At 49.2% G+C, this 26,706-nt stretch overlaps 1 protein-coding gene across 1 annotated transcript in view; it reads left to right on the top strand.

Moving 5' to 3' along the window:
- The window catches only part of Tmem132b (transmembrane protein 132B), a 243,974-nt gene that overhangs the window by 88,238 nt on the left and 129,030 nt on the right, over positions 1–26,706 (top strand). Inside the window, exon 3 of the mRNA XM_051161425.1 lies at positions 11,717–11,863. Coding sequence (XP_051017382.1) covers positions 11,717–11,863 — 147 coding nt within the window. The remainder of the gene's footprint in view (positions 1–11,716; positions 11,864–26,706) is intronic.

The raw sequence follows: 26,706 nt of genomic DNA, 5'->3' as shown, positions 1-26,706 counted from the left end.
TGGAAATTTTGTGGCATCTAGATAAGACACAATGTACTGGGATATAGTTGAGCTGAGGTTTAAAAAAAAAAAAGCCATGTCTGTGTAAATGTGGGTGAGAAATTAGTAGGAGAATCAGCCTCATGCTTGGGGCCAACCTGTGGTCAAGAGGATGCTCATTTGAATGCACAGTCCTGGATGGCTCCTTCGAATATGCAGTGCTGGGTGGCTCACCTGAATATCCAATCCTGGATGGCTCATTTGAGCACACAGGGCTCACTTAGATGCCAGGGGGGCTTGGAAGAAGGTCTAGTGGGTAAATTTCTTGCTTTGCAAGCAGTGGCACCTGAGTTTCATCTTCAAAACCCATGCAAAAAAGCCAGCCATGCACATGAGAGTATAATCCTGGCACAAGAGCATAGTCCTGGCACTGGGGAAGTGGAGCTGGACAGCTCCATGGGACTCACTGAAGGGACAGACTGCATGGGACGAACAGGGATGTTATGAGGGGCTTTATTAGAGTGACTCACAGGATGCAGTCTGGGTAATCCAACAATGGCTGTCTTCTGACCGAAAGCTGAGAATCCAGTAGTCTTTCAGGCCAAGAGGCTGGGTGCCTCTGCAGTCCCAGTTTGGTACTGGGGTCCTGGAGGATTCCTGGAGTACTGCTGGTCTTCAGCCCATGGTGGAATCTAGAAGAAGTAGGGTTGCATATCAGCCACAGCAACAGGACAGGTGAACCTGCCAATGCGAGTGAGGGTGAGCAGGCAAAACGCAAAGTTTCCTTCTTCCAAGTGCTTTCATCTGAGCTGCCTGCAGAAGGCGTGGCCCAGGCTTAGGTTTTACTTCAAGAAAAACCCCTCCTAGGGATGCCCAGCAGTTTGGGTTTGAGTTGGTTCCAGACGCAACTGATAACCAGGATGAGACATTGTGCTTATTCTCCAAGTTCTGGGATGGGGGAGGGGAAGAGAGAGAGAGACACAGAGAGAGAGAGAGAGACAGAGAGAGAGAGAGAGAGAGACAGAGAGAGAGACAGAGAGAGAGACAGAGAGACAGAGACACAGAGAGGAGAGAGAGAGATGGGGAGAGTGAAGGAGAAAGAAGGACAGAGAGACAGACACAGAGACTCAGAGACACAGACAGAGACTCAGATACAGTCAGAGAGACAGTGACAGACAGACAAAGAGAGACAGAAATACATAGAGAAAAAGAGAGAAAGAGAGAGAGACAGACAGAAACAGAGAGACAGAGACAGAGAGACACACAGAGATACATAGACACACAGAGACAGACAGAAACACACACAGACCCTGTCTCACAAAGCAGTGGTTGGCACCTGAGGAATGACATCCAAGGGTGACTTTGGCTTTTATATGCATGTGCACAGTGCGCTCTCTCTCTCTCTCTCTCTCTCTCTCTCTCTCTCTCTCTCTCTCTCTCTCTCTGTCTCTCTCTCTTGAGACACACACACACACACACACACACACACACACACACACACACAAACACGGGCTGAGTATCCCAGGGGTCACAAATGCCCATAACCCACCTTATTATCAGTTCTCAGGGCCCAGTGTCAGTCTCCTCAGAGACTCCTCAGGTCTCTCTTCACAGAGGTTCATTTCATTGTGAAAGGACACATATTTTTTTGGAGTTAATTACAGCCAGGAATGGAGCACCACCCTCCTCTGCTTTTGAGCTTAAAAGAAACCGCACTGACAAGAGAGAAGGAAACAGGGCTCAGGTGTGTGGAGCACCCGCTAGGTTACATAATCATCAGCCCTGGTGGCTTGTTCTGTAACTGGTGGCTGCTGTGGTCTTGAAGGAGCCCACAGCACACAGGAACACTGGGTAGAAAGTTTGACCGGCTATGCTGAAGGGGCTTCATGTTACCATGGTGACAGGACAAGGGGAGGAGCAGGCATTCAGAGGAAGCCTCAGTCTGGTTGGGTGAGACCCAGCGCAAACACAGACTCACCTCTGCGTTTCCAGTGAGGCCTATGTTTTGTTAGTTCCAGCCTCCTCCCAAAAGTTACCATGGTTTGCCGTGATGCACCAGCTGTGTCCTCACATCCGGGGAAGCACCAGGCAGGAGGAAGTGGAGGTAAAGTGATATAGCCAGGAATACACATGGGGGTGAGGCAACTGGACTGACGACAGGTGCTTGTCTTGTCTTCGGTCAGTGGCCTTCCATCCCAGGTGCTTCAGGGAGTTGCTCTGTGGTACCTCACAGCCACCTGTGACTCACATCTGTTGCTCGACTATGTTGGGAATAAGGACCCACGGCCCAGGCTGCGAGCCCTTGGCAGACTGCGGCATCTGGCTGGGATTCAGTAACACTGTGCGGTTGCCATTTGTACTTATTTTAGGGGTTTCTTCTCTTTACGGAAAGTGGGGTTGCTTTGGCTTTTCGTGGCAGGAGCGGATGTGTCGCTCTCTCCCTGGAGAAGGTAATGTAAGGCCAGCCTGTTTTAAAGAGAAATAGGAAGTTGTCATGCAGACGACACCTGGGACAAAGCAAAATGGTCCAGGATGATCCAGGGACTTCCAGGACTGGGAAGGCTGAGGGACAGTGTGTGTCCCTCTAACTCAGTGGGTCATGACCTACTGGGGAGGGGGTGTCGAATGACTCTTTCAATAGGGGTCAACTAAGACCATCAGAAAACACAGATATTTACGTAAAGATTCCTACCAATAGCAAAAATCACAGTTACAAAGTAGCAGTGACATAATTTTATGGTCACTGGGGTCGCCAAAATGTAAGGAGCTGTATTAAAGGGTCCCAGCATCGGGAAGGCTGAGAACCACTGTTCTAACCGACAGTGATCAGCCTCAGGCGAAGCTGCATTTGGGTTTGTTTCTTCAGAGGCCACTGGCTGCTTGTGTCTGCGATGGCTCTCTGTGCCCCCTCGTTCAGCCACCTTCACCTGCAGCCGCCTGTCTGGAACAGGGGCTGTTTCGACTTCTCCCCTTTAAAACAGCGCCTGCTCACACTTCCTAAAGGCAATTGCCTAAGAGGGTGAATAAAGTTTGCGGTCAAGGGAGGGTTCATAGGACGACAGCTTGTTCGCTGCCCTCTCCTCTTCTAAGGGTTGGAGGAAGTCTGCTACCAAAAAGGCAAGCTGGGCCATCCCTGTGGCGATCACACGGTTCCATTGGCACAAATCTTCAATGCAGCTAGTACATCTTTGCAGATGTACCCAGGCACAGCTTCCAGCCAGTGAGCATCTAGGTAAACCGAAATAGGCGCATTTATGGCACATTCTTTTTCTTTCTCTTTCTTTTTCTTTTTTAGTTTTTTTCGAGACAAGGTTTCTCTGTGTATCCTTGACTATCCTGGACTCACTTTGTAGGCCAGGCTGGCCTCAAACTCACAGTGATCCACCTGCCTCTGACTCCCCAGTGCTGGGATTAAAGGCATGTGCCACCACCTCCTGGCTTTCTTTCTTTCTTTCTTTTTTTTGTTTGTTTTGTTTTTGTTTTTCAAGGCAAGATTTCTCTATGTATCCTGGCCTGGCCTGGCCTAATTTTGTAGACCATGCTGGCCTCGAACTCACAGAGATCCACCTGCCTCTGCCTCCCAGAGTTCTGGGATTACAGGCATGCATGACCATGCCTGGCTATTATGGCACATCCCTATGACAGGAGGATCACCATGCGTTCAAGCCAGGCCTGGGCTGCATAGGGAATCCTTGTCTCTCCCACAAATGGTGATCTGAAGCAAAATCCACGGAAATAGTTGGCTTTTCTGGAGCAGGCAGTGGGAAAGGGACCTGAGGGACCCAGTATCTTAAAGTATCTTAGCTTTGTTTTCTGTTGCTGTGATAGTCTATCCCTGGGAAGAGCTACCCGAAGGACAAAGGAGTTATCTGGGTCACAGTTTCAGGCTGCAGTCTCTTACCGAGGGACTGTTCAAATTCAAGTGTGAACTCGAAGCAGCTGTTCACATCACGTCCATAGTCAAAGGCAGAGGGCCTTGGATTCTAGCATTCAACTTCATTTCTCCACTCTTAGATGGTCCAGAAGCCCCCTACCTAGGGAATGGTGTCGCCCACAGTGGCACAGGTCTTCTCACTAACCGAGGACAGTGCCCACAGGCCAATCTAATCCAGGCAACCTCTCACTGAGATTCCCTTTCCAGGTGGTTTGACAAAGGTATCCACTCCACTCAGATTTCCCAGTTACCCATCTCTTCTATATCCCTGGGGATGATAGTGACAGAGCCCACTGGTGGATGGGCAGGTTAGTGATAAGTGTATTCCCACAGCCACATCCACATCCGTGGTGTGAGACTCCCCCCAGAGACTGGCACAGATACTCTGTGCACCTCTGGGGCCCCAAGCACCTGCTTATGGGTGAGCATGAAATTCTGTGAGCCACTCTCTTAAAGGGTGTATCTGTTTCACACTGAAGGAGAGCTGCCCTGGGAGTGTATGGAAGGTTCTCAGGGCAGAGATGAGGCAGGAGGATAGTCACCTTTGAGTATTGACAAGGAGAAACTGAGACAGAGGGAACTTCAGGCAGGAAGCCCCCTCCAAAGCTAGAGAGTTTGAAATATGGGCTCAACTGGGAGAGGGAGGCAGAAACATCATGTAGGCTGAGTGAGGCAGCCTCAAGAACCAAGATGGAGGACAGGTGGCTCAATTCAGCATCCCCCACACTGTGCTTGGTGCCTCAGTTTCCCCTTACATAAGACAGAATGATGAAGGATCTACTCTGAAGGGAGACTGAGAGGAATAAACAGGTTAGTGTGACACTGGCGATCCAGCTAGACTGTCTGTGTGGATCCAGGGAGACCATGGAAGGGCCTTGAAGGAGAAAGATGTACTTGGCGCTAGTCATCACAGTGGCGGAGCGTGGTGGAAAGACTCACTTAACCTAAGGCAGCAGGAATGAGAGGCAGCCACTCATTACAGTGTCTTCCCACCAGGAAGCAGAGGAAGGAAGCCTGGGCTGGAAGTCAGCTTGCTCAGTTCCCCCATGAGGTCCCAACATCCCGAGGATTCTATGCTGCCTCACAGCAGCACCAGCAGCTGGGGACCAGGTGTCAGACGTTTGCAGCTCTGGGCACCTCTGGCTTGCATCTCCATAGTGAAGTTCTGGTTTCATATAAAAATGGTGGAGTGGTGGGAGGAGGGGTCAGAATGGTGGAAGCAGGTGCCTGGGTGTCCTGGTTTCCTGTCTGTTGCTGTAATAAAAACACCCTGACAAAAACAACTTGGAAGGGGTTTGTTTGAGGTCGTAATTCCAGGACACAGCCCATCACAGCAGGGATGTCAAGGCAAGAGCTTGAAGCACCTGGTTGCATCACATCCACAGTTGCTATCAATAGTGAAAATTTAAAGGTGGTGCACACATGTCTTTAATCACAGCCCTTGTTATCAGCTCACCGGGGAATCTACCAGGCCAGCCCCCAGTGTATTCCTGCCTTGGGTCTCAGCAGATGGGGTGAGGGTGGCCTTCTGAAAGTTCTCTTGGTTTCAGGCCTGGTGGGAGAAGCATCGGAACACCACCTCATCCCCCTACTGATCCCAGGGGACCCTGGGAGCCGCCTCAGGAGCAACCCATGTGGGTGGATGGTGAGAGTTCTGTTGGCTTCCTGCCCTTTGCTCCTCTGTCTATGCAGAGAAACCCAGAATGACAGCTACCTCTCTGTCCTTAAACCAGGGTAGGAGACCTCAGAGCGGGATGGGGGTGGCTTGGGAGGGATTTCTCACTACTGTTGAAAATGTTAGTCTGGCCATATGAGGATGGAAATAGATTTGAATATTAGAAAGTAAAGAAGTGGAGGGGTGGCAAGATGGCTCAGCCTTTTAAAGTGCTTGCTGCACAGGCCGGATGACTTGCAGTCTCCGGAAGCCACCCTGGAAGAACAAGTTCCTGAGAGTTGACCTCTGAACTCTATGTAAGCATCAAGGTGTGTGTGCCCAGTTCCTTTCTGAAAGAGGGCGAGAGACGTTGGATGTTTTTGTTTGTATTTTTGCGTGGGTTGAGGCTTAGTTTAGCCAGGAACATTTTAAGGATGATTATGATTCTTTTTCCCCTTGATTTTGACATTTGTTATATATGTATATATACATACACACACATATATACACACACATATATGTATATATATGATTTGCCTACATGCATGTATATGTACCATGTGCACGAAGTATCCTCAGAGGCCGGAAGAGGGCATCGAATCTTCCCGGGACTGGAGTTAGATGGTTGTGGGTGTTGGGAATCAAGCATTGGTTACTTCAAGAGCAATAAGAGCTCTTAACTGTGGAGCCATCTCTCCAGGCCCCATGATTGAGACCCTTAAGAGATGATTTCACGTATACATTTATCTGTGGGCCTAGAACTTGGAAGAAAGTTCTATGGTACAAGAGGTAGTGTGATGATAGGCAAGGTTCTGAGAGTGGGTCTGCTTGCGTGTCCTCGTGGCTGTGAGCACTCTGGTTGCAGACTGATGTCCTTAACCAGGGCAGAGCCCACACATCAGAGCCAAAGAACTCCTGTGTGTATGAGAGAGAGAGAGAGAGAGAGAGAGAGAGAGAGAGAGAGAGAGAGAGAGAGAGAGAGAGAGAGAGAGAGAGAGAAGCATCTTACTGTGGCTCATCAGTGCCTGTAAAGACCCCTGTGGAAGATTCTCTGGTAGATCTACAAAAACGTATGTCACCAGAAACATTCTACAAATCGCAGGCTCGACAGAAAATGAGTTTAATTCCATAAAAAGGTCAGACTACTTTTGAGTTATGAATTGCATTTTTTTCTGTCTTAGGGTTTGTTTATTAATATTTATTACCGGGGTGATGGATGTGACAAAGGCAAGCTCTCTGACTGTTTCCAGAGATTTTCTTGATTTAATATTTACTTTCTTTTCTCACAAGGACGGGGAGAATATTAAACAGCCTTTCTTCGCCTCCTTCCTCTTGCCCTTGAATTGCGGAGCTAACTTTTTGTGTGTCTTCTGTCAACACGGGGTAGATTTCAGCTGGTCCTCTGCATGGCAGAAATGTCAGAAACTGCATGGATTTTGTCAGTTAATATTCAAGTGCAATGGCCTAAGGGGATCACTGGTTTGAGGAAGTGGACACGTTAGGAACAGTCTCAGTTCTTGCTGATGCAGGTGCTCAAATACACGTCTAGAAAACAATCTTTATCCACCCATTGTCTCTGCGTTACTACTGTTTTCATTCTCAGAGGTACGGTAGGCACCATCTTAGTCAGGGCTGCTAGTGCTGTGATGAACCTTCATGACCAACTTTGGGGAGAAAAGGGTGTATTCAGCCCATGCTTCCAATATCACAGTTTTTAACAGAACTCAGGGCCACCAGCCCAGGGATGGCTCTGCCCACAATGGGCTGGGCCCTCCCCCATTGATCACTAATTGAGAAAATGCCTTACAGCTGGATCTCATGGAGGCATTTTCTTAAGGTTCCCTTCTCTCAAGTGACTTTAGTTTGTGTCAAGTTAACATACAACTGTCTAGCACAGACACATTGAGTGCTTAATGGCTTTGTAGGAAAGAAAGTTAGGCTCAAAGATGCCTGACAAGGGGCTAGGGAGATGGATCAGTAGCTTAAGAGTGCTTGCTGTGCTTGCATGAGGACCCGAGTTCAAATCCACAGCACCCATGTAAAGTGCACAGCATAGCCATTTGTGCCTGTGAGGGCTGGAGGCAGGTGGATGCTGGGAGATTGCTGGTCAACCAGTCTAACACCCTCAGGATGTCCTTCAAGTTCAGTGAGAGATCCTGTCTTGATTTTTAAAAAAAAAATTATGTGTATAAGAGTTTTGCCTACATGTATGCTTGTTCATTGATTGCATGCCTGGTGCCTGAGGAGGGAGAAGGCAGCTTTGAACCTCCAGGAAAGTTACAGGCCATTGTGGGCCTCAGTGTGGGTGCTGGGAACTGAACCTGGGTCTCCTGGAAGAGTAGCCAGCGGTCTAACTATTGGACCATCATGTACATAGAGAGAGAGATTGCTTTGCTCTTCCAGAGGTCCTGAGTTCAGTTCCCGGCAGCCACATGGTGGCTCACAACCATGTGTAACGGGATCTGATCCCCTCTTCTGGTGTGCATGAAAACAGAGCACTCATACACATAAAATAAATAAATAAATCTCTTTTAAAAGAAACAGTCATTCAAAAATGGGCGCTCGGGGTGGCCTTCCTCCACTAACCTCCAGAGACCTGGTGGAAGAATTCGGCAGAGGCCAGAAGAGCATAACTCCCCTCCCCCTCTTATATTTTCCTTTACTACTTTGCTTGTGGCTTCTTCTTCTTCTGTCTTCTAACAATACCGTCTCTGGCTTAGCTCAGCTTCTCCTGGCCTGACCGCCTTCTCACTATGCTGGCCCAATTTGCTTTCACCCTGTTCAGTATCTTCTTCTCTCTAGCCCTACTCTCTCTTCCTTCTTCCTGCACCAGCTATCTTCTCTGAGCCTGCTCTTCTTCTAGCCGGACCCTCCCCTGCCTACTCCCTTCCTCCTCCTCCTCCCGCTCTCAGCCTCCACTAGCTTTTTATATCCTCACCCTTTCCCAGAAGTCTAAGAGCCAACTGACACTGAAGGGCATAGGGTCCTTTCAAAGGCCAGACACACACACACACACACACACACACACATACACAAAATAAATAAATAAATAAAAGTCACATTATAGAAGAGGGTGTCAAATCTCCCCCTGGAGCTGAAGTTACAGGTGGCTGTGAGCCTCCTGGCCTGTGTGTTGAGAATGTAACGGGGTCCTTGGCAAGAGCAGCAAGCACTTTATAAACTGAGCCCTCTCCCCAGCCCCTAAACCTTTCCCTTTGAGATAGTTCCGTACCCCTGAAGACTTTCCTGTGTGCTAGCCTGTCACCAAGTCACTTGGCTAACTCTCCTTATCCATCCTGGACGCTTCGTGTTGGCAACTTTTATTGCTTAGCCTTGGAAACTAGCTTACCACAGCAGCGGGGCCACTAATCTCTTCCACGTAGCTTTGGCTATTATAGATTTAAAATACCAAGTGCTAAGAATATCCCCAAGTCTGAAGATGTTTTTTTTCTAAAACAAGGTTAGTGAATATTTAAGACCTGACTTTCTCTGAGCTTAAATCTCTTTAACAAATATAGCCTGAAGTTAAGGAGGATTTACTTGGGAGAGCTTTAAGAAGAATTTCATAACTTGTGCTTAAGAGACAGGGGGCACATCAACAATTTGGCTTTACAAGTATTTGTAATACCCAGCATGCATTTCTTCCTATATGAGTTGAATTTCTTTTCAGCATCCCCTTCTTTTAAAGCCCTCCTGATATGGGATTAACCTCACCCATTATGAACAAACCAATCAGATTCAGCCTGTGAAAACTGGCTTTAGGAGTTTTGCTCTCAGAAGGAGAATCTTTTTTTTTTTTTTTTAAACTGAAGATAAAGATGTGCAATCTAGAGCTGTTGCAACCACCCCGTAGCCATGAGACGAGAATTCACTGTGGGGGCTGAACAGGGTCAGATGTCTGAAGGAGTATCCTTTGAAAGCTTGGTGACATGTGCTCAAATTTTGTGTTTTGTGTGTGTGTGTATGTGTGTGTGCATGTGTTGTGTGTGTGTGTATGTGTGTGCATGTGTTTTGTGTGTGTGTATGTGTGTGTCTATGTGTCTGTGTGTATGTGTGTGTGCATGTGTTGTGTGTGTGTGTATGTGTGTGCATGTGTTTTGTGTGTGTGTATGTGTGTGTCTATGTGTCTGTGTGTATGTGTGTGTGCATGTGTTGTGTGTGTGTGTGTGTGCATGTGTTTTGTGTGTGTGTGTGTGTGTGTCTATGTGTCTGTGTGTATGTGTGTGTGCATGTGTTGTGTACGTGTGTGTGTGTGCAGTTGTTGCACTACCACAACCTGGGCATTGGCTGGCCATCCGCTGTTCCCTAGAGTAACCTCATGAGATACATAGTTTCCCTGTGGTGAAGGGAGACGTTGGCTTTGTCTTGGCAGGGTGGGAAGAATTTTTTGCCCAGAATTAAGACCAGGAAATACTTAGATTCTGCCTGGAGACTCAGCGTAGTCCTTGGGACGCCTGGCAGCAGGGGCCCAGAAGCCCAGCCAGGTCTCCAGAGAGTGGCTCGTTCTTCCATGTTTGAATTCACCATCGATGATGGTCCTTTACCCCAGTGTCCTTTGCGCATCCTTAATCTCTACAAGATCAACCTGGGTGAGGGACTCTCGTCCAGGAAAAACTGGGTCTCACAGGCCTCTGCAGGCCAACCTGCAACTGAGTCCCACTCCCCCTCTGACCACCAGTGCCTTGACAGAGGGCTTCTGAGCCGTTGTATTTGTCGGGGGGGCTGCGGAGGGGAGATCACTGTGAGCTGTTAGAGTAGCGAGGACCCACAGGGCATAGGGTGCAGCTTCTGTGAGAAGGACTATGAATGTAGACACAGGTTCTGGAACATTCTCTTCCCTTGCTTTTTTGGCTGGAGGCAGGGATGGAACAGGACGCCTCTGTTCGTGGGATGCATAAATTAACTCCTAGGATGTCGTGGCATCAAGAAAGAAAGCTTTGTGGAAGAAGAGATTAAGACCAGAACCCAGAAGGAAGAATGCTTAGATTCTGAGGAGGAGAAAAAGGAGGAGGAAGAGAAGGAGGAGGAGGAGGAAGAGAGAAGGAGGAGGAGGAGGAGGAGGAGATGGGTGACATTGGAGCCTCTGGAGTATCTTATCCAGGCTGGGAGATGCAGTGGCCACAGGAAGGGAGTCAGAGGCAGAGTCCTGCCTTTGTATCTGAAGGACATGCAGAGGTTGATGCCCCTGAGCCCACACCACAGTCCTCAAGGCAGGTGATGAAGCCAGGCTTCAGAACTGGTCTTGGGCCCAGACATCTGCAGCTCGTGCTGCAGACCCTGCCGGGAAAGGCTTCCTTCCTTGAGCCTCCCAGATACCACCCCCTTTCATATTTCAGTCAGCTCCTCCTTCCTCTGCTAATTTTTTATTATGCGTATTCATGTATTTAGCAGCTATGTGTTGGGTGTGCATGTACCATGGTATACATATGGAGGTCAGGGGTCACACTGCACGAGTCTGTGCTCTCCCTCCACCATGTGGGTCTCCCAGGGATTGAATTCACGTCTTCAGGCTTGGTGGTAAGTGCCTTTTCCCATTGAGCCATCCTGCTGGGCCCTTGCCTCTCCTTTTAATATTAAGATAAAATTTGCATAAAATCGTTAATTTCAAAGCCAGTGACAGAAAATGGAGGTGCGGTGGCAGCATGTTGTCGCAGTTGTAAAAACGGACAGGGTTTGTTTATTTGCTTATTTATTCTTGAGGTGGTTGGCCTTGAACTTGTGGCAATTCTCCTGCCTCAGTTTTCCAAGCTCAAGGTTTTCTCATGGGAGCTTCCACACATGGCTTGGGATGCATCAGCACTGAATTTTTTCCCCCTTACATTTCTTTCTTTTGTATGTGTGGAGGTGGGTGCCTGTGCCACGGCAGTGTGCAGAGATCAGAGACCAACTTGAGGGAGTTGGTTTTCTCTTTCCACTGTATGGGGTCTGGATGCTGAACTCAGATCGACCAGCTTGGCAGCAAGCACCTTCAAGCACTGAGCCATCTTGCTGTCCCCAAGAGCAGTCTTAGAGGAAAGCTACTCACAGCTTCCCTTCCTCTAGCCTCCAGGGGCATGTGGAATCCCCATGTGATCCAGATGCTTTCTCCCATGGACCTGGCCCAGGTGGAGCCTATTTTCTTATGCATCTGCTTTCTTCTTACATCGTAGAATCAAAGCGGCCACGGGCGTGAAGATAACGGCGGTGCGGGTCAGCCACGAGGACCAGTGGGCAGTGCAGGAAGAAGTTGAGGAGGATGGTACCCAGACCACCGCCGCCCTGTCCTGCGTGGGCCACCACCCGGACACACAGAGCAGGTGAGTACTGTGATACATGGTATATAGAGCAGGTGGCAGAATAGCACGCTCAGGATGGCGGGGGGACCTTGCTTTGGCCTTGTGAGCCTGGTGCAGCCACTGCAGGGATGCCCTACAGCCTGGACCGTCCACCCTTCGTGATCCTGTGTGCAATGCACAGTGAAGCTGCCTGTCTCAAAATTTACCCTCTTTCATTTATCAGAGTTCGGAGTCTGATAGCCATATTGTTATTGTTTCCATGAAGAACTGAAGGCTGAAACGGAGAGAACGAATCAATTAAAGAGCCAGAAGGAAATTACTTTTTAAAAAGCAAGCAGGGTGCTCATAGCTATCAGTTAACTGTCCTTTGCTGCTCATTTTTAAAAACATTTAAATTTATTATTGATGTTATTGTTGTTATTAGTGTGTGAGCATCTGTCAGTCTGTCTGTGTGTCATGGTGCATGTAGAGGCCAGAAGACAGCTTTCAGGGATTGGTTCATCCCTTTTTCTATGGGCCACGGCAGGTGAGGGGGAGTGGGCAGTACGCGCGCGCGCGTGTGTGTATGTGTGTGTGTGTGTGTGTGTGTGTGTAGGTGGGGGATTTCAACTCAAGTCCTCAGGCACAAGAGGCAAGCTCCTTTACCGGCTGAGCTGCTTAAATGAACCCACTGCTGGGGATGGGGGTGGGGTGAGGGTGGGGGTGATGGTAGGGGTTGAGTGAGGGTCAGGGTGGGGGTCAGGTGGCCCTTGGCTCCAGAATCTCAAATCCGATTTCCTCACAATCTTCTGTGGCTTAGACTCTGGCTTGGAGAGGTGAGGGGTGAGGAGGGGGGTGAGTGGGGAAGGATGCTAGACCACCTGGGCAGCAGAGGGTGAAAAGCGCCTCCCCAGTCTCCACCTCCACTCTCTTCCCCTGCTGTGGGTCTGTCTGTCTGTCTGTCTGTCTCCCACTTTGGGCCAGACAGCAGAGCTGGATGTGTGGCCCCTAATCCCACCATTAGTTCTGATGGCACCCAGGGGTGAATCCCAATGTCCTGGCCGCTGTGTCATTTATCCCTGTAAATCATCCTGGTCTCTTTTCTTTCTTCCCCAGCTTTGTGTCCTTCGAGGCCCAGGAAACATGCAGGCTTTAGGGATGAGTCAGTGTAGGTCATGTGAGAGGTGGAGGCTGGAGTGTGTGTGTGTGTCAGCTTTTTCAATGGACTTGCACGGCGTGTGCCCATGTGCCGTCACTTCTCATGTGACCCCAGCCAACTCCAGAGCCATATCATGCTGCCTTTGAAGGTCTTCCAGGAGGAGGAGAAGAAGGAGGAGGAGAAGGAAGAGGAGGAGAAGGAGGAGGAGGAGGAGGAATGACTCACGCTGAGTAGTCCCATGTCAGCTGAGATGCCTCCCACTCTAAACTCATCAATCAGCACCCCTGGGCAGACAGTGTCGTGGATGGAGTGTGGGGGCTGTGACATCCCATGATCAGGGCTTCTCTGGCTATCTGAATGTGCCTGCCAGGCACCCTGAATCCCAAGTTGTCAATATTTGCTCAAGGGCTTCCAGTCATAAAGTCGTAGACCATTTCTCGAAAGCGCTTGGTGTGAAGGGATTCACCGTGGCCCGCACAGCAAAGGCAGAGGTGGGTGTTTCCACGGTCGGTTCACACAGCAGCACTCCATGTAGCCTACTGACCGTCTTCCAAGCTTGTATCCTCATGGCTACAAGATGGCTGCAACCCTTCCATGCATCTAGACTCATCCAGCAGCTTCTAAATATTGGAAAGGAGTGGGGTGTCTCCTCCTGAACCCCCTCAGCTCCCCCAAGCCAGGCTTTGGCTTAGATCTAGGTGACAGACCATGGGTTCCCTGCCTAGGACCAGGCTGGCTTGGGAGGTGACTTTTCAGTGTTGCTTTCTGGCTGTGTAGAGGCAGAATTTGCTGCCAGGGCATGAGGGGAGGGGGAGTAGGAGTGGGAGGGTCCAGTGGCCATTTTCTTCAAAGATAAGCCCTGTCCAGCTCAATTCTGTTTAGCACAGGGGTCTGATGGGCTTATATCCACAGAGGGAGAGCGCATCTCCCCTGTGGTTGTCCAGTTGTCCTTGTCCTGTGGCTGCCACTAAGTTCCATGTCGACTTTGGTCTGCATCAGAAACAGGGCCTCTGACACTCTTGAGTTTTCCCCACAATCTGTCCCTATCCCCGCACGTCTCCCGGATTTTCTCTGGCTGTGCTTTCCTCTTGGGAGCAGTGTAGTGGCTTGGGACTCCTAGTATCTCTCTGACCACACAGTCTCTTTAGGCCAGTGGCTCTCAATATTTCTAGGCTGCAACCTTTTCATACAGTTCCTCATGTTGTGGTGACCCTCCAACCATAAAATTATTTTCACTGCCACTTTATAACTGTAATTTTGCTACTGTTATGAGTCACACTGTAAATATCTGTGTTCTCCGATGGTCTTAGGTGACCCCTGTGAAAGGGTCATTCGATCCCCAAAGCAAGGGGGGGGGTCACGACCCACAGGTTGAGAACTACTGCTTTAGGGAGTTTGTTTTTCCTGGTTAAGTCTAGCATGAGCCCAAGGATGGTTATGTTGGGCTCTTCCTAGAGTCACTTGGATTGTGTGTCCATCCAGACTGACTGAGAGCCAGGGTTTGGACCAGTGTCCTCAAGGGCTTGGGCAGAGTGGGAAAAGGGAGCGGGCTTCTGAGGCTGTGGGCAGTGATGGTGACAAGGGTGCAATGTCACCGAACCTGACATTGGGCTGGCAGAGGCCAAGAGCTCTGGGCTTATGAAGATGATCTCAGTGGTACACACAGAGGAAATGAGCTTGTTGAAATGCTTGATCGTCGGAGTGCCAACATTTTGTTTTTGTGTGTGTGCAGTGTTATGTGCATGTGTGTGCACACAGAGTCTAGAAGAGGATGCCAGGTGTCCTGTTTCAGTCTCTGTCCCATTCCCTTGGGACAGGGTCTCTCACTGAACCTGGCTGGCAACCAGCAAGCCACAACAATCCTCCTGTCTCCATATCCCCAAGTGTTCAGGTTACATGCCCAGCTCTTTACGCGAGGGGTGGGGGTGAGGGAGTTTGGGGGGGGATGGCAGGGTGGGGAGGGGCGGGGGGTGGCGGGGGGTGGCAGGTAGGGATTCGAAGTCAGGCCCTTATGCTTTTGCAGCAAGCCCTCTTGCCTACTGAGCCATCATCACTGCAGCCCATGGCTGCGTTTCACATGGAGAGAAGTGTTCTGTTTCTTAGAACTGGTTGTCGATTTTTGGTTTTGTGTTGTTTTTTTTTTTTTTCTCTCTAGAAGAAAAATTTAAAAAATGCTACACGGGAAAGAGGAGGCTAATTTGCGAATGAGAGGGGTCCCCCTTCCAGTGACTTCTTTCTGTACCTCTCCTTCAGTGTTCAGCCCCCCCACCTTCCCGGCAGGCAGCCCTACTCTGGCACTGCAGTCTGTACCTACGAATATCCTTCTAAAACCATTACATAATTGAATATCCCTCTGAAACCATCCCATAATCTAAATAAATAATTGCTTCTTTTTATATGTTGGTCTCATTGTGGTATCAAATGAGGTGTGAAATACAGGCTCACGTACCAAGTCTGCTGGCGAACAAAGTGAATATATGAATATATCCCCGGCAGAACACCCCGCAGAACACTGTAATCTCTGAATTGTGACAACCTCAAGTGGAATTGAGGTTTTAATAGGATATAATGTACAAACTGCCTGAAGTCCTGTGATAAGAATTAAAAATGTGCTGTGTGGGAAAGACCCAGCGTGCTCCGCTGAGGGGGCGGTAAAGGTCTTCATTTGAAATATTTTAATGAAGGCTCTCGGGGAGGAGACATGAGCTGCAGAGACACAGACCACAAGATAAACAGCAGAGTTGCCAGCGGAGGAGAGATTAGGAAAGTAAGCAAATTTGGAATCATTTGGAATAGATAACAGCGAGTCCAGGGAAAATGAAAGGGAGCCGAGGGACTGTGGGCATGGAAACCGTGAGCTCAGAAAACCGTGAGCTCCCTGGGTGACTGGTCAGTTGGATCTGAAACCTCAGGAAATAGCTGCCACTTGGTGTGTGTGTGTGTGTGTGTGTGTGTGTGTGTGTGTTTGAGCATACACATGTGTGCTTGCATGCAGAGGTCAGAGTCAACACTTAAGCATCTTTCTCAGTTGATGTTGACCTTGCTTTATATAGATTTAGATTGATTTATTTTTACTTTATGCATATGATGCATATGAATGTTTTGCATGCTTCTCTGTGCACAGTGGGCATGCCTGGTGTCCTTGGAGGACAGAAGAGGCTGTCAGAGCCCTTGGGACTGGAGTTACAGAGGGTCGTGAGCCACCATGAAGGTGCTGGGAAACCGAACCTAGATCCTCTGGAATAGCAGCCAGTGCTGTTTGTTTGTTTATTCTTTTCTCAGATATTATACCCCAACTGCAGTTTCCCTTCTCTCCTCTCTCCCCGGCCCCACTTCCTGACCTCTCCTCTCCCTTGAGCCACTCCTCCTCCAGTCCCCTTCAGAAAAGAGCATGCCTCCTAGGGATCTCAACTGAATATGGCAGAACAAGTTAGACTAAGGCTAGGCACATATGGTCACATCAAGCAGCCAGTGCTCTTAACCACTGAGCCGTCTCTGCAGGCCCCACTCTGCCCTTGTGTGTGTGTATGTGTGTGTGTGTGTGTGTGTGTGTGTGTGTGTGTGTGTGTGTGTTCAAGACAAGGTATCTCTGTGTAACAGCCCCTGGCTATCCTAGAACTTGCTTTGTAGACCAGGCTGGCCTTGAATTCAGAGATCCACCTGTCTCTGCCTCCCAAATGCTCAGATTAAAGGCATATGACACCCTGACTCCCGCCCTGCTTTTTTTCAAGACAGTGCCTCTCACAGAGTGGGCTAGGCTCGGCTGTTCAGCCAGCAAGTCCCAGGACTCCCTCTGTCTCTGCCTCCTGAGCACAGGATTGTGTGTGTTGCCATGCCTGTTTTTTTCACATGGGTTCTGAGGACCAAACTCTGGCCCTCTGGCTTTTATGTCAGGCTCTGCATTGACTGAGCCACCTCCAGGCCCCTGTTGCTACTTTTTCCTGTGTTCAGAAAACACATTCAGAGCCCGTTCTTATGTAAGCCTTGCCACTCAGCTGAGCAAAGCTCTAGTTTCACCAGAGAGAGGACGGAACAGACAAAACATTACATTGGGTTTCTTCAGAGAAACAGCCACACACACCATTGTAGTCCTACCCAAGGGCAGATAAAAGTCAAGCCAGAGGCTCACCTAACTGAAGGTCTGGAGCAGGGCTCGGGGTGGATCTCAGTGGCAGAGGGCTTACCAGTGAGCAAGTGCTCTGGGTTTTATTCCAGTGTACACACCCCCCTCCCTGCACGCAGGCACACACATACCTGAGCAAATGAATGCAAAAGGATTCTTGGGTTAGGAGCCCCAAAACCTCCACAGAGGATCTTTCATCCTCTGGTTCCTGGACCCAGATTCAGGTTTGGTGTTGAGTGAGCGCATGGCTCGGGGACTCCGCCACACGCTCACTGGGGACTCTGATGTCATACTGCTGATCAGGAATTCCTCCCAGGTCATCTGGTTCATGATGTGTGAGACTGGTTGAAGCAGGACTGTGCAATGGAGGAGATGGGAGAGGGGTGGGATGCCTGAGACATGCTGGGAGGAAAGGCCTGTCTGGGGACACGGTATTGGTATGAGGTGGCAAGAATGGGGACAAGCCATGCAAGGGTCTGAAGAAGGACTTTCTAGGCAGAGAAGAGCAGGTGTGAAGGGCTGGGGCGGTAGTCTGTGCAGGTTGGACACATTCCTGAAACCGCGTCTAATTCCCAAGGTCCTCTCTGCCTCCTGTGCTCTGTGGGTCCACCATCAGGTCAGGAAGCCCTTGCGACCTGCTGAGAGCAGGGGTTGGGATCTGGTGATAAGCAGTCACAGAGATAGTTTCTGCTCTCTGTCTGAAGCTTAGCCATTGTTCAGAGAGACAGACGCCTGCTGAAGGCATCACGCTCTTTGTGTCAGGAGGCGATAAACACCAACAGAACAGGGCAGGGGAACAGCTTAGGACCTGGAAGGTTCCTTTAGATAGGTTGGTGGAGGAGGGCTCCTCTGAGGAACAGAGCTCAGAGGAGGTGTGGGGTGGGTCAAGGAGAGGAAGGGAAGACTCAGGTCCAGCCCTCAGGCAGCCAACTGTGGCATGTTCAAGGGTCACTGTAGAGGTTGGGGACACTGTTATGCAGGGGGCAAGGGGTGAGGACACCTGGCCAGCAAGGTGGCCAAGGGTGGCATTCTCCCAGGGCTTTGTGCCTTTTGAAAATACCTCAGATTTTATTCAGACTAGGCTGGGCATCATTGCAGGGTTTTTGAAGGCCAGGGTGTAAGACCTGCCTTATATTATGAGACCCACCACTGGCTGCCATGAGGAATGACCCAGGTCACAGCCTAGGGGACCAAGCAGGGGATCTGCTGTCATCACTAACCAAAAAATAGGCCATCTCCCTGCTCATTGCCTTGGTAATGAGACTCTTCTTCATGCTGATGATAACACAGGAAAAAAATAAGACCATCAGCAAGCCATATGTAAATGAAATAAGTGGCTGTTTTAGTCACTCTTCTATTGCTGGGAAGAGACACAAGGCAACTCTTTATAAAGAAAGAATTTAGTTGGGGGCTTGCTGTATAGTTTTAGAGGGTTGGCCTATGATCCTCATGGTGGGAAGCAGGCGGGCATGGTGTTGGAGCAGTAGCAAATATCTTTATATCCAGGGGGGGGGAGAGAGAGAGAGAAAGAGAGAGAGAGAGAGAAGAAGAAGAAGAAGAAGAAGAAGAAGAAGAAGAAGAGAGAAAGAAGAGTGGAGAAGAGAAGAGAGAGGAGAATCTGACAATGGGTATTTGAAAGCCCCAAACCCACTCCCAGAGACATGCCTCCTTTAACAAGGCCACACCTTCTCCAACAAGACCACACCTCCTAATCCTTCCCAAACGATTCCACTGAGTACCAAGCTTTCAAATATATGAAGTTATGGGGTCTCTTCTCAAACCACCACAGATGGCCAACATGAAGAGAGACAAATGGGCCAGCTCTGGGAACCTAGGCAGAGAGACATCAGTCTTCTGGGGGGAGGGATTCTGGGGGAGTGTGGCCATAAACAGAGGAGGCTGAGGATGAGAAAGAGTCTGGAATGGAAAGGAAGGACCATACCAAGTGTCCTATGTGCGTATCCTCACTGTGATGAGCCTGGTGGCCACAGGGCCCATCAGCCTCCTCTTCCACCTGACTCCATCATAGACTGTGGTTTCCAGGATGGTGCCTCCCTCTGGGGGTACCAGTAACATCCGTGCCTGGCTGCCTGCCTCAGTAGGGCATCTTGTCCTGCATGTGACCAACAGTGGAGGTGTTTGAAGCAAGGTGGCAGTAACTAGCTAATATGGATGGACAGTGGCTTAAGACACATACTGTGTTCCAGGGGCTTGTTGGGGGATGGGTGGCTGACACCACGGGATTCTTAGGACTTGAGTCTCACTCCAGGGACTTGATGTGTGAGAACTGGGGTGCAGCCTCGGGTCTCTGGTGCCTCTCTGGCTCTGCAGCGTGGTTTATGGTGCTCTGATCTGCAGTGGCTGGAGTGTGGGGGGGCTGGGCACAGGCTGTTTAGAGAATTACTTTTGTTATCTTCATGTTCAGCCAGGCTGGCTCCAGTCCCAGCTTGTGACAGGGGCACATGCACGGCCCGTGTTTTAATTGGAAGATAGCCACTGTAATCACATGGGTGGGGTAGAGTGTATCCAGGAGAAAGCTTCATTTTGGTTAGAGGGCAACAAAAGGTGGAAGAGCCAAGGAAATGCATGGAATTAAAAAAGCAAAACAAAACCTAGTGTTAGAATGTGGCTGTGACACTTTAGCTTGTTGCCTGCTGGCAGGCAGGGCATGGGGGTGTAAGAGCCTCACCTGTGCCATGTAGGCGCACAAAGGCAGGCTCTCATGATAATTTCTAATATATTTTTAAAGGTTCACTGACTTATGTGCATTGGCTCAAAACCAACAGAACCACACTCCCCCCACCCCCCAATGAGCACACTGAGGTATAATCGGCCAATCAGAACTGTGTTGTGTTTGTTGGTGACACTGGTGCTCAACTTAGCTCAGATTTGTCTTCGTAGCCACAGGAATGGCCTTTCCTCCTCCATGTCTCAGTTCATTTTCCTGTTACAGTGATAAAACACCCTGGTAAAGGCAACTTAAAGGAGAAAGGGCTGGTTCTGGCTCACAGTTTGAGGGTGCACAGTCCATCATGGTGGGGAGACCAAGGGCAGGAAGCTGAGGCAGCTGGTCACGTTGCACCCACAGTCAGGAAGAAGGGAGAGATCAAAGCTGGTGTTCAGTTCTTTTTTATACAGTCTAGGATCCAAGCCTTGGGGAATGGTACCACCTACAGTGGATGGGTCTTTTCACCTCGGTTAACCTCATGAAGAGACTCCCCCATAGGCATGCTCAGCTGCCAGTACCCCAGGCGATTCTGTATCTCACCAGGTACAGATGAGATTAACCATCAACTCCATCTGGTCTAGGGGGCCACATGCAGCTGTCACAGTCAGTACATCTGACCTACAGACAGAAGAACAAATGCTTCCTGTGAAAAGCCACTTGTTCCTAGGCACCTGGGAGGCGATGCCTGTCAGAGCACCTCTGTTTGGTCATAAATGGATGCCGGGAGTGACATGTACAAGAATGCTGTAGGGTCTTCCTGGAAGGTACTTCTGGGCCACTTCAGGACGAGCCCCTGTGACCCACATCTTTAGAGTGGGTATGTTTTTCAATTGAGTTCGTTTATATAGTTTTACTGAGGTAGAATCTCAGGTAGCCCAGGCTGGCTTTGCTTTTTGCTTTTTTGTTTTTGTTTGTTTTGTTTTGTTTTTTCTTTGTTTTGTTTTTGTTTTTTGAGACAGGGTTTCTCTGTGTAGTCTTGGCTGTACTAGACTCACTTTGTAGAAGAGGCTGGCCTCGAACTCACAGTGATCCACCTGCCAGGCTAGTTTTGAATTAACTGTTAGCTGAGGCTGGGCTTCTGATCCTCCTGCCTCTACCTTCTGAGTGTTGGGATCACAGGCATGAGCCACTGTGCCTAAATTGCTCTTAAAAGAAGGAAAGAAAGAGAGAGAGAAAGAAGTGTGTGTGAGCACATGAGTGTAGAGGCTTGAAGCAGGTGTCAGATCTCCTGGAACTGGAGTTACAGGTCGTTGTGTACCACACAATGTGGGTTCCGGGAACCTGCAGGCATACTTTTAAAATCTATTTTTATTTTGGTTTCTTCTATCTCTCTCTCCCTTCTCCATCCCAATCTTTTCCAACAGCCCAACACTGGGTAGGAGAGAATGAAGGCTAGAGGAGAAAAGGGGGCGGAGTTCTCCTTAGCTACTTCCTGCTGGTTAGGACCGGCTGGTTCTTTGTGGCAGTACCAGTCTTCATTTCAGACTATCTCCAACTTCTCAACAAGCTGCATCAACAGCAACCAGGAGCAGCAAGAGGGAGGAGCAGCCTCCTCCTCCTTTCTTGGAGCCCCTCCTCCCCTTCCCTCCGGGGCTCTGGGGTTTATTCCCCTCTCCAGAGTCCTCAGAATTAAACTATCTGCAGCTGGCAAAGGACCCCCCCCCCCTTCTCAGAGCCTGCATGAGGCAAATAGTCAGCTGCTGTGGACAGTCTGAATCAGCCCCATATCCCACACCTGGGATCAAAACAAAACAAAAAACATGTTTACATAACACAACTAAGTTTTTACAGAAACCAAGACTTTCCACTACAGGAACCAAACTTGGATCCTCTGAAAGGGCAGCAAATGCTCCTATCTGCTGAGCCATGTCTCTAGCTCCTCTTAGACACATTAAAAGTAAATGTTTTACAGAGCGAGATAAAGTGCAGCCCCCAGCATGGGCACCATGGGGCACCTTTCTATGGAATGTCTCCAAGTTGGATGCATATGGTAACCTATACCTGAATCAAGATGAGGTCACTGGTTCTACTCTAGAAGACTTCCAGTGTCTCCTACCTTGGAAGTAGACTCTCCTAATATCTGGGGCAATTACTATGTATGTATGTATGTATGTATGTATGTATGTATGTATGCATGTATGTATGACTGGCATGGACCAGCTGCCTTCCGCCCCTGCACTTGACTTCCCACCATGATGGACTGGACACTTCCATCATGACTGTGCTCATTATATATTTGTTTGTCCAGCTTTGTGAGATACGCCATGATGCTGTGTGCCTCTTCTCAATGTCCAGCTGCACTCTGTATCTCTCTGGGTACCAGGTTGCTTTTGACCCTCAAGCCAGGTCTGTCTCTAGAGTGTAGCTGTATCTGGCTATATAATTTTGATAGATGTGGGTTTTGAGAGTCACCAGGCTCCACCTGGTAGTTGACAGAATTTTCACGAAAGTATCTAAGAAAGAGAGACTCAACAAATAACTGTAATGGAGTGCACAGGGTTTTTATCTACCCTTTCCCTGCTCTGAGGATCATGGGATGGGAGGGCATGTGACCTGACTTCTCTGTTTAGGTTCTGTTCTGTGGGCTGCTCATGGTAGGGATGTCTTCAGTGCACTCAGGCATGACACAACTTGAATACGAGGAGGCTGCTTCCAATATAAGGGTGGGCATTGGTGGTCCCCTCCCTCCATAGTTATCATGAGTGCTGATGTCACAAACAGCCCGTGCACATTTCCTGTTTGAATACCTGCTTTCCATTCTGGAGTGGAGCTGTTTGCTCAGCTTAACGCATCCGATCATCTCTCGTGGCACCTGCGCCATTTTACGTTCCTGTTATCCATGGATGAGGGGTCCATATCCTCCTCATCTCTGGCTGGATGGGAAATAATGGCTTCTGTGTGAGAAGGAATGAAATGGTGACCAATGCAAGGGAACATCTGGAAACGATGGAGAGAGAACTGGGGCGCGCGGCTCAGTGGCAGTAGAAGGCCCTGCCTGGGATGCCCAATTGAGGGCTGGGGGTGTGGCTCAGTGGTAGAGACCCTGCCTAACATGGGGAAGGCCTAGGACACACACACACACACACACACACACACACACACACACACACACACGGTGAGGGGGAGGGGCTGAAGGGAAGGAATGTTATAGAATAAGGGACCAGGTGAGGCGAAAGTCTTCATATTCTGTTTAAAGGGATCATGGACATGCCCAGAAATGCGCAAATCCACAGGGACAGGAGGCAGTTTCATGGTTGTACCTGCCCAGGCTGGTATAGGGGGGTGGGGATGCAGGTGGGGTGGCATGATGGATGAGGAGTTTCCTTTTGAGGTGGTGAGAAAGTTCTAGAAATAGAGGGCAAAGTCACATGCCTGAAGTCCCACGTCTCTGAAGGCACTTAAAGCCAGTGACACACATGTACTGCAGTGACTAAGATGGGGAACATGTTACCAAGATGAAAGATGACAACAGGGCCGGGGAGGTGGCTCAGTGGTTAGAGCACTGGCTGCTCTTACAGAGAACCTGCATTCCATCCCTTGCACCCACAACAGCACCTCACAGGCTCCTGTAACTCCAGTACCAGGAGGTCCAGTGTCCTTTTTTGGCACCCGTGGGCACCACATTTTTCAGAAGGCCATCTTTGCCATCTTCATTTGGGTGTGCATCCTTTTGGTTGGGTTTTATGGATCTGCTGCTGGTGTTCTGTGGGAGGAAAGCTCACACTACTTAATTTCTCTGCTGCCAAGAGAGGTGGAATTAAAACCTCTCCTCTTTTTCAGAAAGCGGTTCAGGTAGGGAATGATGGATGTGAAACTCCGTGGTGAAACTTCGGCAGATGCCAAGACAGATCAGATGCCGTGATGGATCGGCTGTCGCTGGCGTCTTGCTACCAAAGGGAAGAAAGTGGTGTTTAATCACTTTCAAAAAATAAAACAGGGATGATGGATTTGACAGCTTTTGGTGTGCAGTGACTCATTAGGGCCACTGCTGCTTTCCCTTAATGAAGGAGCCAGGGCCCCGTGTCTTGCTTTTGATTGAGGACCTGCAAAGAAAAGACATAATTGTTACCTTTTTTTTTTTTTTTTTGAAATAGGGTCTTGTGTAATTTATGGTGGCATAGAACTTACCCTGTAGTCCAAATAGACATTTGTTTTTGTTTTTCGAGACAGGATTTCTCTGGGTAACAGCTCTAGCTGTCCTGGAACTCCCTTTGTAGACCAGGCTGGCCTCGAACTCACAGAGATCCTCCTGCCTCTGCCTCCCAAGTGTTGGGATTAAAGGCGTGCGCCACCACCGCCTGGCTCCAAATAGACTTTGAACTCACGTCGATCCTCCAGCCTCAGCCTCCATGGCTGCTGGAACGTTTGTGGTCAAGTTCAGCCCCGCTGTTGGTCCTGTTTGAAGGGATGTCACCCCATGGTGACAGTGGGGTTGATTGTTAATGCCTGTGTCCAAGTCACCAGTCCATAGGCTACCACCTTACTTGGCTTGCCTCACCTCACCCCTCGCCCCCACTTCAAGTTCAGACATGGGCTGGGAAAGATGGCTCGGTGGGTAAAATGCTTGTCACAGGAGCACGGGGACTTGAATTTGGATTCCCAGAACCCATATAACCTTGGATATAGAATCCCTGTCCATAGTCTCACCACTTCTATGGAGACAGGCTCAAAGCTCCCCTGCTATGGAAAGAGGGGACTAACATCTTAGCTTTTCTTTGACCTCTGTCCACAGGAGGGCCATGGTACACCCATGCCCACCTGAATTGATGCACAAAGGGTTTTGTTTGTTTGTTTGTTTATTTATTTTTCAGAGCTGGGACCAAACAGAGGGCCTTGTGCTTGCTAGGCAAGTGCTCTACCACTGAACTAAATCCCCAGCCACAAAGTTTTAAAAACAGACTTGACTTGGGAGCATAATTTCAGGGGTTTCTGGAAACACTTGAAACTGGCAATATTGGGTCAGGCAAAGCTTGAGTTTGACCGCTATAGCTGACTCTGATGTCCTGTTTAGATGCTGCCCAGCCTCTGGATTGCCACTGTTCCTTCTGCTTCCTACTATCCCTACCCTCCAAAAGAAAACAAACAAACAAACAAGCCAAGCAGACTGGGCATTCTATCCCACTCAGGGCAGGCTGTTTTTGTACCAGTTTCTTCAACTTGAAGACAGGAGGAAAATTTTGCGAGGTCCAATAAATGACTTTGTTTTTCTATGAAAAACACTTGCAACATCGTCTGGCGTAGAATAAATGTCCTGTGAACATCTCTGAAATTAACATCATTAGTATCCACGTCTGTATCCAAAGGGGGTGGGAAGGTAGGCAGGGAGAGTGATGGTTCCCAGAGAAATGGGAAAGCGCTTCTCTTTGCAACAATGAAGCCTGTCCCCTTGATTGATAAGCAAATAAAAGGTTTCCATTTAGAAAGAAACAATTTAAAACCGCTGTAGAAGCTAACCACAGCCCCTTCCTTTGTCAGCAGCTGGAGAGAAGCTCAAGAAAGGCTGGTCCCTGAGGGACCACCTAAGCTTCCAGGGTAAGTGGAAGGAACCGGCTCTGAGTAGGTCACTTGGGGGCTTAAATGGGAATTCTGTCTCCTGCACCAGATGGTGGAAATGAGAAGAGGCAGGTGAGGCACCGGAGAGGCAGAGGAAGGTGCATCTCTGTGAGTTCAAGGCCAGCCTGGTCCACATAGCAAGTTCCAGGGAACTTCACTTCTTGGTAGATCCAAGGACTTCAATCCAAAGGCAGGAGTTTAAAAGACAATTTTCACCCAAAGCATGGTTGGTTTTTGTTTTTTGTTTTTTTGTTTTTTTTCCTAATCCTAAACCGTGCCATTAGGCAAATGGAACTGGACCTCTCAGTGGGATTCCAGGTCTCCTGTGTTTCTCCTGGACAGTGAATAATAAAGCACATGCTTCACGGGGGAGCCTGCCTGGGACTTCCTGAAAAGGAGAAAAAAGGCTCAGAGAGTATCAGGAGAGGAGATTGCCACACGCCTGCTATTGTTCGCCCCCCCACCCCCCACCTTTAGACTCTCTGGAAGATGAAGGGAAGTGGCCTTAGAAATTGAGAGCCAGTGAAGAGATTGGGTTTTGAGCCATCCAGGGCCCACAGTACTGTGGATTTAAACATTACCCACAGGTGGGGGAAGTTTAGTGACTTTTCTGGAAGTTTCTAGAGACTTCCATAATTTAAACTTATGATCTGTGTAGTCAGAATTGGGCTTACCGTTCACCCTGTCATTTAATATACCATGTGACCCTAGACCTGTGACTTGTCCTCTGTGCCTCAGTTTCTCATCTGTGTCACAGGGAGGGGGCAGAACGAGGTAGGAAATTCAAGCTAAGCCCATGGAGGTGTTATCTCCTAGCCACATCTTAATCGTAGTCTGTCCTGTGAGTGGAGGTGAGTGTTATGTGTAGGAATGCCTGTTTTTGTATGTCGCTTACCTTCAAATACTTTTTTTTTAAGTTGGAGTTTTGTGTGCCTTGACCTCTCTGTGTAGCAGAGGATAACTTTGAACTTCCGGTCCTACTACCTCTGTTTTCCAAGTGCTGGGATTATAAGTGTGTGCCACCACACCCAGTTTATGGGGTGCTGGGGGAAGGAACCGAAAGCCTTCTGCATGACAGGCAGTGCTTCACGAGTCTAGCCGTATCCTCAGCTTGAATGTTAGTTATACCAAATGCTGAGTGGGCCAAACGAGACAGATCTGGGGGTCACAGTGGAACCCTAGTCTTTAGTCAACAACTTGGAGTTGTGAGAAAGTTGGTCAAGTAGCAAGCATGGCTCCCCGTTTCCCCCTTCTCCCGACTTTATGTTCTCACCGGCCATGACGGTCCTCTTGCCTGCTGGTCAGCACCACAAGGCCTGGGG

This window comes from Acomys russatus, chromosome 19 (assembly GCF_903995435.1).
Source record: "Acomys russatus chromosome 19, mAcoRus1.1, whole genome shotgun sequence".
NCBI classification, from domain to species: domain Eukaryota; kingdom Metazoa; phylum Chordata; class Mammalia; order Rodentia; family Muridae; genus Acomys; species Acomys russatus.
The sequence above is the reverse complement of the archived record's forward strand: the minus strand, read 5'-3'. Positions and strand labels throughout refer to the sequence as shown.